This window comes from Mobula birostris, chromosome 17 (assembly GCF_030028105.1).
Source record: "Mobula birostris isolate sMobBir1 chromosome 17, sMobBir1.hap1, whole genome shotgun sequence".
Classification (NCBI taxonomy): domain Eukaryota; kingdom Metazoa; phylum Chordata; class Chondrichthyes; order Myliobatiformes; family Myliobatidae; genus Mobula; species Mobula birostris.
This window is the reverse complement of record NC_092386.1, coordinates 43539758-43552615: the sequence shown is the minus strand read 5'-3', so window position 1 is coordinate 43552615 and position 12858 is coordinate 43539758. Positions and strand designations below refer to the sequence as shown.

Here is a 12858-nt window from a genome sequence, read left to right as displayed (position 1 = left end):
TGGATCCATCATATAAATATAATTGTGAAGGAAGCATGACAGCACCTCCACTTCCTCAGGAGTCTGCGGAGATTTGGCATATCATCAAAAACCTTGGCAAACTTCTATAGGTGTGTGGGGGAAAGTGTGTTGGCTGGCTGCGTTATGGCTTGATACGAGAACACCAATGTATTTGAGCAGAAAATCCTACAAAAGATAGAGGATTCAGCCCAGTACATCACAGATAAAACCCTCCCAACCCTTGAGTATGTCTGTATGAAACATTGCTGTAGGAAAGCAGCATCCATTATCAAAGATCCTCACCACCCAGGCCATGTTCTTTTCTCTCTGCTGCCCTCAAATGGAAGATACAAGTGCCTCAGGACTCGCACCACCAGGTTCAAGAACTGTTACTATCCCCCTAACCATCAGGCTCTTGGACAAAAGGGTATAACTACGCTCATTTAAGGACTCTCTTATCTTGTTATTTAATACTCATAATTTATTGCTATTTATTTATACTTGTATTTGCACAGTTTGTTATCCATAGACCCTGCTTACAATTGCTGTTCTATAGGTTTGCTAAGTATGCCCGCAGGAAAAGGATCCCAGGATTGTATGTGGTGACACATATGCATGTACTCTTATAAAAAATTTTATTTTGACTTGACTTATAAATTGGCAGGTTAGATATTCGACTCTGATTTGAAACACATTGTTTTGTAATATTTTCGATGAATATTCAAAATTATGTGAATTGTAACAGCTGAATATCGTATGTAATCTCATGTTATTCTGGCAATGGTTGCGTGTGACCTCCGAATTAAAGGTGATTTGTTTTGCCAATCTGTTGAACATCAGACGTTTATTACTCATGGCCTCATTTGCTGCAGTGTTGACTAGTCACCTGCAATGTTCAGTGGGCTCTTAATTTTACCTAATGTTAACACCTCCATGGTGGGGCTGCATTTTTGATGAAGTAGAAACCTGATAAACCATTTAAGTGATAGGGTCAGAGATTGATTTATTAATTTATGGAGTTGCAGAGCTGGATTTTTTTGTGCCATCTGGGCTGTATCAGCTGATTACTGGCTAACAGACATTAATCATGGCTGATCTGTCTGGAGGAGTGTAAACAGAGGAAGATGAGTAAGGGCAACAAAGACAAAGAGGAAAAAAAAAACATGCTGGAACCATGAGATACAAAGCACAGTGGTTGCTGGAAAACTAAACCAATAGCGACTACTGGAAATACTCAGCAATTATGTGTATCTGTGGCAAGGGAAAAGCGGATAATATTGCAGCTTACCTCACAAATGGTCAGCTCTGGCACAATGGGAATGGTTGATCATTGAATTCAGGATGAGTCTTGAGATGGAAGATGAATTGTTATTGCTTGAACTTGCACTGGGGTTGATTGAAACAGAGAAATCAAAGTAGAAATGGGAAGAATAATTCAAGTGATAGATGGCTGGAAGCTTGGGAATTACCCTTGACTAGGCAGAGGTGTTTTCACAAAACAGTCATCCATTCCGTGTTTGGTTTCCCAAATGTTGAGGAGAATGCCAAAAGTAAAACACAAATTTGGAAGAAATACAAGTGTTGCACTGCTTCACATACGACTTGGACTTGGATGGATAGAAATGGAAGGTGAGAAAGGGCTGGCATGCACCTCTTGCAGCAGCATGGTAAAGAACTGTGAGAAAGGCACTGATTGGTGCAGAGGGAAGAATGAATCAGAAATGTTCTCTTTCGAATGCTGAAAAAGTTAGGAAAGGGGAAGATGTATCTTGTCGTGGAATCCTATTGAAGGTGTCAGAAGTACAGAGGTGTTGATCTGTTGAATGTGGAGACTTGTTGAATCTGTTGAATTGGATGATGAGGATAAAAGAAAGCTTATCCTTGCTCTGACTGGGAGAAATCCAGGAATTACCATAGCCGTTTTATACTGCATTTACTTTTACTTTCACCCAAGATTCTGACTATAACAAAGTTTCAGGCTTACTTCCACATCAACTTCCACACCTTTAGTGTCCGCATTAGAAACATGATTTAGGTAGAATATTTACAATTGTAAAATATCTTAAAGAAGGAGATGCAAATAGAGAGGTTTAGGCAGAACAGGCCAGTAATGAAGTGCTCAATGCAATCAATATAAATGCGTAAAATTGTTAGTGACACAGTTATGCTTATAAGACAATACTGTTTCCACACTGGATTTCAGGAGGTAAGCCCAGAGCTTTGGACCTGCAAATGGTGGATTGATTTTAAGATCTGGTAAGATTAAAAAGACCGAATTGAAGATGTGCAGGTTACTCAGAATATTTTATGGCTGGAAGAAGTTACAAAGATTGTATTGTTTGGATGGAGTGGTATGGTGCGCAGCCTGTATTTTGAATTGAAAACAGGTATGTGAATTTTAACCATGAGTTCCCTGGCAGGGGAGTTGATTGCAGATTAATGAATACAGAACATTTGGGTGAATGTATTTGGTCTGAACTTTTGGTTATTTAGGATCTGAGTGGCCTAGTTGAAGAATATTGGAATTGTCAGGTGGAAAGTGAAGAAAGATGTCAATGCGTAGATTCGGATGAAGTATGTGGAGATTAATGTGGGTGAAACACTGGGGCAACAAAGTACTGGGTAGTTCTTTCACCAAGTTTCCCCTCCTTTGCTCTGGAGTATCTTTGCTATATTGGCTGTATGAAAGTTCAAGAAGAAATTAGCAAAAGCCAACAAATGACATTTTGCTAAGACACGTATATTCTGAGTAAGCATTTTTTGTTTTAGGCTATTAGTGTAGTTTTAGCTACAGCACAATAACCATCGAAGCATTAGTGTATGACAAACAATTTGTATCTGAGTGGCATTTTGAAATTTATGGGACAAGCTTTGATATACATAGTTGTACAATTAACCTTAAATGTGCCAAGCATTTTTCCTGGACTTATTTTTATTTCCATTTTCTATTACAAGTGACTAGTTATTTTTCTCTTATATAGGTATGAACCTTTTATTGTCAACTTGTTTAGTGAATTTATTTTCATCATGGAATTCTCTCCCTTCCCCCCTCCCCCCCAACATTATAAAAGAAATGTTTTAAATGATTCTGTTCTTAATCTAAGAAATTGACTAGTATACACAATCATAACTCCTAAATGGAATAGTTCAATATTTTATGGCCATTATAGTAATTTATAAATGAGTTTTCCCTTGTTTTGGAGTAGAGATTGCCATTAAAAATACATTTTTATGATAAATCCATTTCAGCTAAATAAAACTACATGAAGCTACAGTTTTTCACTATTATCAAGGATAATTGTTGAATCCAAAGTTTTTTTTCCAAATTTATTTTCTGAAACATTGCCCTTATGTGCTGATTGATGTCCAGTTTCATGTTCAGAGATGTGTAAATAAGTCAGTGGAAGTTCAGAACATGTTGTTTTCACATTGTTTTCCTAAACTAGCCTCAGGTTTTTACCACCGCTTTTCTAAATCAACAGTTGAACTTTTGGTTAAAATTTATTTGTCAGAATCCACTTCTTACTTGCTTCCCAAGTAAAACATTACAATCAGCGTAAGCTATGAAATTAAGTGCATTTTTTACTATGATGTTCACTTCAGCATCTTTTTTTCAATTATTAAATGAAATTGAATGTTTATTTTCTGCATGTTCTTATGCAACACTTTGTTAATACCCGTTTTCCAAGTTACTTTTGTGTTGTTTAATTCCTTAAGACCTTTTAATTAGCACAGGAATCACAATTTTCTTTAATACCAGGACTATAGCTTCAATTAATTTGGTGGTTAAAAGAGAGCTTCATATCTACTTGACAGAGGGAGCATTATCTGTAATACAAAGCAACACACATGAGTGCTGGAGGAATCCAGGAGGTCAAGAAGCATCCATTGGGGGAAGTGGATAATCGATGTTTCAAGTTGTGACCCTTCATCTGGACTAAAAGAGAGGGGAGAGATGGCCAGTATAATATGGTAGAAGGAAGGGGCGGCACAAGAGCTGACATGTAATAAGTGGATCCAGACGAGGGAGGCAATAGTTAGATGAGGAGTCAGGAGAGTGAAAATAATAGAAGCTATGAAGTAACAGGTGTAAATGACAAAGGGCTGAATGTGATGGAATGTTAGGAGAGGAAGGTGGAGCATGAACTAAGGGTGGAGGGTGGGGAAGGACACCAATGAGAGGAGACTCAATGATGGACAGATGGAAAAGGTGAGAGAAGAGAAAGAGATAGGATGGTGGGGGTCAAAATGAGATAGTAAAGAAAAGAAGGTAAAAGGAACAAAGGGGGAGCAGCTATCAGAAGTCTGAGAATTTGATGTTCATGCCACAAGATTGGAGACTGCCCACACAGAATGAGATTCCTCGACCTGAAGTGGAAGATGCTGTGGGCAGATGTGTCGACGTGGGAATGGGAAGTGGAATTGAACTGGCTAGCCACTGGGAGACGTTTGCTGAGGGAGCTAAGGTGCTTACCCAGTCTGTCTCGTCTCACCTATGCAGAGAAGGCCAAATCAGGAGCACCAACTGTGGTAAATAAACCACAGGATTGAAGCTGCAAACTTTTCAGATATTGTACCAAATGGTTTCTGTCCATTTTGTTATCGGCTTGATATTGTAAGTTAGTCTATTCATTATAAGATAATTTAGTAACTTTCCAATTTTAATGCCAATGTGAAAATGTAGTTATCCAATCACAAACAAGAGAAAATTTACAGATGCTGGAAATCCAAGCAACACACACAAAATGCTGGAGAAACTCAGCAGGCCAGGCAGCATCTATGGAAAGAATAAACATTTCAGGGTGAGATGAAGGGTCTCAGCCCGAAACGTTGACTGTTTACTCTTTTCCATAGATGCTGCTTGGCCTGCTGGTTTTCTCCAGCATTTTATGTATTCAAGCAACACACACAGTATGCTGGAGGAACTCAGCAGGACAGGCAGCATCTATGGAAAAGAGTACAGTCGACATTTCGGGCCGAGACTTGCCAAAGGGTCTCATTTTGTGTGTGTGTTGCATGCAAAAGTGGTTAATGTACAAGATTTGATTGAGCAAGGTCTGCAAATAAAATTTCCAGTTTATTTAAACAGATTGCATCAAGCAAGAGTGGGCTCCCTTACTTCCAACCCTCTGACTCTCAATACAGGAGCCCCTCAGTGCTGTGTACTAAGTCCCCTTCTTTACTCTCTGTATACCCATGACTCTGTCGCCACCCACAGCTCCAATCTCCTAATTAAATTTGCTGACGACACTACATTGATTGGCCTTATCTCTAACAATAACGAGCTGGCCTACAGGGAAGAAATCATCTTACTGACACAGTGGTGTCAAGTGAACAACCTCTCCCTCAATGTCACAAAAACAAAGGAGCTGGTTGTGGATTACAGGAGGAACGGAGATGGGCTAACCTCTATTGACATCAATGGATCTGCGGTTGAGAGGGTAAACAGTTTCAAGTTCCTCGGCATCCACATCACCGAGGATCTCACATGGTCTGTACACACCAGTTGTGTGGTGAAAAAGGCACAACTGCGCCCCTTTCACCTCAGATGGTGGGTTGAGGAAGTTTGATATGGGCCCCCAAATCCTAAGAACTTTCTACCGGGGCACAATTGAGAGCATCCTGATTGGCTGCATCACTGCCTGGTATGGGAACTGTACCTCCCTTAATTGCAGGACTCTGCAGAGAGTGATGCGGACAGCCCAGCGTATCTGTAGTTGTAAACTTCCCATGATTCAGGACATTTACAAAGACAGGTGTGTAAAAAGGGACCGTAGAATCATTGGGGACCCAAATCATCCCAACCACAGTCTATTCCAGCTGCTACCATCTGGGAAATGGTACTGCAGCATAAAAGCCAGGACCAACAGACTCAGGGACAGCGTCTTCCACCGGGCCCGCAGACTGATGAACTTACGCTGACTTAAGTGTACTCTACATGACATTGACTGTTCTATTTATTATAAATTACTATGATGGCACGTGGCACATTTAGAGGGAGACCTATCATAAGAGATTTTACTCCTCATGTATGTGAAGGATGTAAGAAATAAAGTTAAATCAATTCAATTCAACATGCAAATTTTTAGCTCTTTATACATCAAATAGACTACATTGTCAGCTTCATTCAACAACAGAAGCAGGTTTTGAGTTTATTGTAAAATAACAAATGTATATTTTTAATTCATTGTATCTGTTTCCTCATTAGCAGCATAAATGGAAGATTTTAAAGGGATTTTTTCTTTAATTCTTGCAGCAATTTGTTAATGATTACATCTTATCAACTCTGTTATTTCCACAGGGTCGCATTAGACACACTGGCAGCATTGTTAAAATCGAGTAAGTGTTTTAGATGTTTATGTAATTTAATTGTTAAAAATAGGTGTTTTCTTTGATTACAGTGTGATTGTACAATTTCTCTTATTGTCCTTTTCATCTCAAGCACATAATTCTACAGTGCTAAAACTCCGTTTTAAACATTGACCTAAGGTACTGTTGTTTCTCACCTTTGCAGTTACACTCCTAAACAAGCCAGATCCTGTCAGTTTTGACTTTTGCTCGAAGCTGTTAAGTAGTAACTACATCTGATCTGATTCCACCTGATGTACTTCAAATTGTGGCTTCAACACTTGCATGACCCGACTGACCCATCCCAACCACTTTCATAATTATTGTGCATCTGGCAGAATTTTGATTTGTTTCATTCCTAGGCAACATCAAAATTCTGCTAATGGAGGTCAGGTTATGGTGGAATATTTTCTTTAAAGTGAAATCTTTGATTTCAGTTGTATTCATGGATAATTTAGTGCTTTAAGGCTTGATATTGGGATGAAGTAATGGCTCTTTATCAAGTTTTTTTCATTTTCTTATAGCTGGCTAAATATGCAAATTCTTGTTCTAAAACATCTGTTAATTATAAGCAATCGACCAGCTTCAGATGTTGCAGGTAATAACACGATGATGAAATAGTTTGGAACTTTTGCAGTTGCCATGTAAACAAGCCACGTGTAGCTGCACAAAACTGCTATAGAATTTAAGTTGACAACATTATGAAGCCATATAAATCAAAACTGATTCATGTGTTAGATTTTGTAATAGTAAACCTTAAAAGGGCACCTTTAGAGAAATACTGTGTAGTTTTCTGCAGGATATATTTTAAAAATCATTTTAACCTCATCTATCCCAATATCCAAATATGAGAAATCTCTCCAATTAAGGTTACGAAATTTTTTTAAGAAGGTGGTTTCTGTACTCTTTTCTGCTCTTTGTATAATCACAACAAATCAGTACACATAGTTAAGAAACAGCATTCATGCATTTCCTTACTTGCAGGTAAGGTTTTGTAAATATATGTTTTTATTATTGTAGAAACCAATGCCAGGAGATCAGTGGAGAGAGGGTACCTTCCTGTTCTTCTTACAATATATATCGACTGGCATAGGCATGACACAAGACATCGGCATATGCTGATTCGTAAGGGAATTTTAACCTGCATCAAAAATGTGACAAGTATTAAATTGGGAAGGAAAGCTTTTGTAGATGCAGAAGGGATAAAAATCTTATATAATTTGTCTCAGGTAAGTACCTTGATGGATGATGAGCTAATGCACAATTGTGTGAGGAAACCTTAGAGTGCTGTGTTGAAAAGTAGATAGCATCTCATTTGATAAGTCTTTGAATATAAGAATCTATGTTGCATTTTAAATGGTTGTCATTGCAATCACCAGCTATTTAAAGTTAATATTTAAAAGTCCCATATAAAATATTTTGAACCAGTAAATGAAAGAATTATTAATTTTTCAGTCAATTTTACTTTGCTTAATTTAATACCTGCATGTTTTAATCTAATGTATCCATGTATAATATAAGTATATTCAAGAAGGAAATCAGGAGGATATAAAGAGAGCAAGAGATAGCTTCGGCAGAGAAGATTAGGGAGAATCCGAAGAGTTTTTAAGTATATCAAAGTTGGGTTTATTGTATTGCACACAAGTACATGTATGCAATGAAAAACTTGCAACAGCATCACAGGCACATGGCCTGGGTGTCTGGGTCCAAGTGCTAGGTACAATGTGCTGTTTAGACAGTTTAAACACTGGTCCAGGTCGGAGGCAAGAGCCGATTTTGCTTATACTCTGTGATCTTCACTCCTCCCTCCAGGGTGCTGGAGCCTTTCCCTGTCCCATCGTTGGGTCAATTTAAATGTGGCCCACATAGACTGAAAAGACGGTGTTGGTCGGGACGAGAGCTGATTTTGCTCGTTCTCAGTGATGGTGCTATGAAGCCTTCCCCGGCTGCTGTGCTCTGTGTCTGCTAATATGATGAACTGATAAGTGAGGTTTTGAGCCAACCCTGGGCTGCCCCGGGGTTCGGATCTGAGGACGCATTTTAGGCATGACATCTTATAAGCAGCATTCACAAGGAAAACATAAACCAGAATCAGAGTCGGGTTTATTATCACTGGTATGTGGCGTGAAATTTGATGACTTAGCAGCCCCAGCAGTACAATGCAATACATAATAAAGAAGAAATAAATAAATCAATCAATTACAGTATATGTATATTGAATAGATTAAAAATAGTGCAAAAACTGAAATAATATGTTAAAAAGTGAGGTAGTGTTTATGGGTTCAATGTCCATTTAGGAATTGGATGGCAGTGGTGAAGAAGCTGTTCCTGAATCACTGAGTGTGTGCCTTCGGGGTTCTGTACCTCCTTCCTGATGGTAACAATAAGAAAGGAGCATGTCCTGGGTGATGGGTGTCCTTAATAATGGACGCTGCCTTTCTGAGACACTGCTCCATATAACATAATTAATATAACAAATTTTAAACAAATTTTTATGAGAAAGAACACTGTTAGAACATGTAGGTACTAATGATGGAGGATAAGGCTTGGCATATGACATGTTGGGCAGATTCCACTATTCTCTGCAGTTTGTTATATTCCTGCACATACAAATTGCCATGCCGGACCATGATAGAGTCAGTCAGAATACTTTCAGCAGTACTTTCTGAGAGTAACAAACTTCTACAGATGTAAAGGCTCTAGCATGCCTTATTTGTGATTACATCAATGTTCTGGGCCCAGAACAGGTCATTTGATGTTTTAATTTAAAACTGCTGATTCTCCACCACTGGTAACCCACAATGTAGACTGGTGCATCTTCTCCCTCCCTTTTTTTGAAATCTTTAGTTTTACTGACAATGAGTGAAAGGCTGTTGTGGCACCATTTACCTCGTTCCCGTACTCTGACTCATCACCGCCGTTGGTCAGCAAAGTTACATATGACGTTGCTGCTATGGTTATTTATGAAGTGTACAGAGACTGCAAAGGGGGCTGAGCACACAGTCTTGTGGTGCACCTGTAAGGTCTATTAAATGGTGCTGAAGAGTGGCAAATTTGTGTGCAGCTGTCAAGGGAGTTATCGGTGCTTCCATTTACAACTGCTACAGCTGAACTCTGTAGTCACGGGGACAGCAGTAAGTAACATTGTTTCAAGTCATGTAAAAGAACTAGCAATTTTCAGGCCTGACAGATTCCGGTATTGTAAACTACCCAGGAGTGAGGGCAGTAGCTGGAAGCTCAGGGATCCTCTCCATTGTGTCAGGAAACGTGGCTGCCAGGAGAGGCTCCAGGTAAAACTGAAACACGGTCCTAAAATTTCCCCTCCCTACCATCTGTCTCAGGAAAATAAAAATGAAGACCTCATAGCAAGATCAAAGGGACATCATGGCCAATGACATCCACAGGTGACAAAGGATCTCTGGATTCTAGACCTTTCTTCTGCGCTCAAAACCCAGCGATATGGACATTTGACGAAGGACATCCGGAGCCTAGGCCTCTGCTCCGTTGTCAAAGGCTATTGATGAGGATGTGTGACAAAAGACGTCCACGGATTTCAGTCTAGCAAGCATTGTGGATGAGCACCAGTGAGTTCGAAGTCTGTTGGCCCACCAGGTTGGTGGGTCCTGGGATTGGATGTCCTGCGAACAGGAGGCATGAGGGCTGATGACCCCCTAGTATGTGAGTTGTTGAGTCCAGAGATTAAGGCCTGGAGTTTGGGGTCCTGTCATTGGCTAGAACTAGAATCGCACATGGGTGCACAGTGCGCATGCAGGTAACACCCAACCCACAAGGACAAACTTGTCTCGACTTTACAACAAAAATAATACTAACTCATGGACTAAAATGATGTGTCTGCCAATAATGTAAATATACTGCAAGAAGGACGGCCTTTGTCTGCCTTGTCCTTTCCCCAGCACAAACAACACACCACACTAAGGGTGGACTTGCTTTTATGTTGCTTCCCTGACACCTCTGAACTAGGGCCAATAGGGGGACATGACGTAAGTTTGATCGGAAGTCCGCAAGTGGAAGCCCTAGAACTATGAGTCTGAGAGTAAACTGGCAAAGTCAGAGACCAGTTGTCTGTAAGACCACTGGAAACTGGAGGCTTGGAGCCCTGTTCTGGGTTAAAGGACAATCTATGTATGTGAGTGGATGTGTCAGTGAGTGGGTGGAAGGAAAATGGGGTCATTCTCTTGTTGTTTTGTTGCTTGTGGTGTTCTATGTTGTTCTGCCGAGCATTGTAGGCATCCTGTGTTGGCTGTAGAATGTGTGGTGACACCTGTGGGCTGCCCCAAGCACACCCTTGGGTTGTCTTGGTTATTAATGCAAATGGCACATTTCATTATATCTTTCAATGTACATGTGATAAATAAATGAATCTGAATTTGAACTCCGGACACAGGACTGCTTTCACCACGCACCACCTGGACTTGACGGTAGTATCAGGTAAAGGCAGAGGCACTAGTGGTTCCTTCATGATTAATGCATAGAGCCACACAGATGTGGCATTTCTATCTCAGTCCCGCTCCCTTGCCTTGGAACATCTGGTGGTCAAGTGTCATCCATTCTATGTGCTGAGGAAATATCCACCGTGGTACTGATAACAGTGTACGTTTCACCCCTGGAAAATGCCAAGTTGTCATAGGAGGAGCTAAGCACTGTGATCAACAGTCACAAGACAGTGCACTCTGATGCTTCCGGATCATCAAAGGAACTTTGACCAGAGGAGCCAATGCACTTGGTTGCTGTTACACCACCACTGAGGACTCTTACCGTGCCATCCCATGCCCACACTTTGGCAGGTCTGATCACCCAGCTGTGCTTCTGCTCCACGCATACAGGTGGAGACTGGGGTTTGTGCTGAGGACAGTAAAGGCACGGTCAAGGGAGACAGAGGAGTGCTTGCAAGACTGCTTTGAATTGGTGGACTGGACCATCTTCAAGAACTCATCTTCGAATCTGAATGAATATGTCATGGCCATCAGCAGCTTCATCAATAGCTGCATGGATGAGTGTGTGCCTTTGAGAGCATACCAGGTTGTCCCAAACCAGAAGCCTTGGATGAACCAGGAGATTCACAGTCTGCTGAGGGCTAGACCTGTGGAATTTAAGACCAGACATTTGAGATCCAGAACCCTACAAGAAATCCAGGTACGACCTATGGTTGCCATCATGATTCACGCTATAACAAAACTCTGAAGCATTCTGTTGTGATTGATATTAACACTACTGGACAATGGTTATTGAGGAACATCACCACACTTTCCTTGGGCACTAGTACTTCAGATGTCTTTTTGAAGCAGATGGGAACATTAGACTGCAGGAGTGAGAAATTATGCACGTCTGTAAGTACTCAGCCAACTGGTTTGCACAGATCTATAGCACTCAATCAGATATGCTGTCTGGACCAGACGCCTTTTGTGGGTTTATCCTCTTGAAGGATGCCTGAGCATCGGCCTTAGAGACTGAAATTACAAGGTCAACTGGAAATATGTGGGTTTGTGTGTTATGTCATAGAATGTCAAGGCATGCATAAAAGGTATTGAGCTCATCTGGGGAAATGAGTCACTACAGAGAGAAAAGGGCCCCTGAGAAGCCAATGTGGACATCCATGTGTGGAGCTGCAAGAAATGGGCAAGGTGTTCAATGAATATTTCTCCTCCTTTCTTACAGAGAAGAAAGACCTGAACACATTAAAACTTGGGAAAGTTAATGGTGTTTTAAGGATAGTTTATAGTACAGAGAGGAAATGCTGACATCTTAAAATATATGAAGTACACACATATCCAGGGCTTTACCAGTTATATCCAAGAACACTGCTGGAGGTTAGGGATGAAATTGCAAGAACCCTGGCTGAGATACTTGTATTATCATTAGTCACGGATGTATCTGGAAGGCAGTGAATTTTGTGCCTTTATTTAAGAAGAGCTGCAAAGAACCATGGACCAGTAAGCCTCACATCAATGTAGGTAAATTACTGGAGAGCACTCTGAAGGATGAAATATACATCTTTATGGAAAGACAGGATGACTGGGGTATTCAGTGTGGCTTTGTGTGTGGAAGATTGTGTATTATGAATTTATTTGAAGAAGATCAATGAGGGTAGGGTGGTCGGTATAGTCTATATAGACTTTAGTAAGGCCTTTTGATAAGGTTCCACATGATAGGCTGCTCTGGAAGATGAGATTGCATGGAATCCAAGGACAGGTGGTTAAATGATACACATTTGGCTTGGTGTAATGGAGTAAGGTTGCTTCTTAGACTGGATGCCCATGGCTAGTGGTGTGCCTACCTGGCTCAGTGCTAAGCCCCTTATAACTATTATCATTAGTAAATATGCTGATGATATTGCAGACAGTGAAGAATATTATCAAGAACTACAATAGGATCTTAATCAGTTGGATAAGTGGGCCAAGGAGTGACAAATGGAATTTAATTCAGATATGTGCAGTGTTGAGTGTATCTTGGAAAGTCAGATTAAGTTTGGACTTTGACAGGGTTCTGGGG

At 40.4% G+C, this 12858-nt stretch overlaps 1 protein-coding gene across 8 annotated transcripts in view; it reads left to right on the top strand.

Moving 5' to 3' along the window:
• The window catches only part of agtpbp1 (ATP/GTP binding carboxypeptidase 1), a 267274-nt gene that overhangs the window by 145577 nt on the left and 108839 nt on the right, over positions 1 to 12858 (top strand). For all 8 annotated transcript variants that reach the window (XM_072281601.1, XM_072281603.1, XM_072281604.1 and 5 more), the window contains 2 exons: positions 6302 to 6339; positions 7369 to 7577. In XM_072281601.1, the coding sequence (XP_072137702.1) occupies positions 6302 to 6339; positions 7369 to 7577 (247 nt within the window). The remainder of the gene's footprint in view (positions 1 to 6301; positions 6340 to 7368; positions 7578 to 12858) is intronic.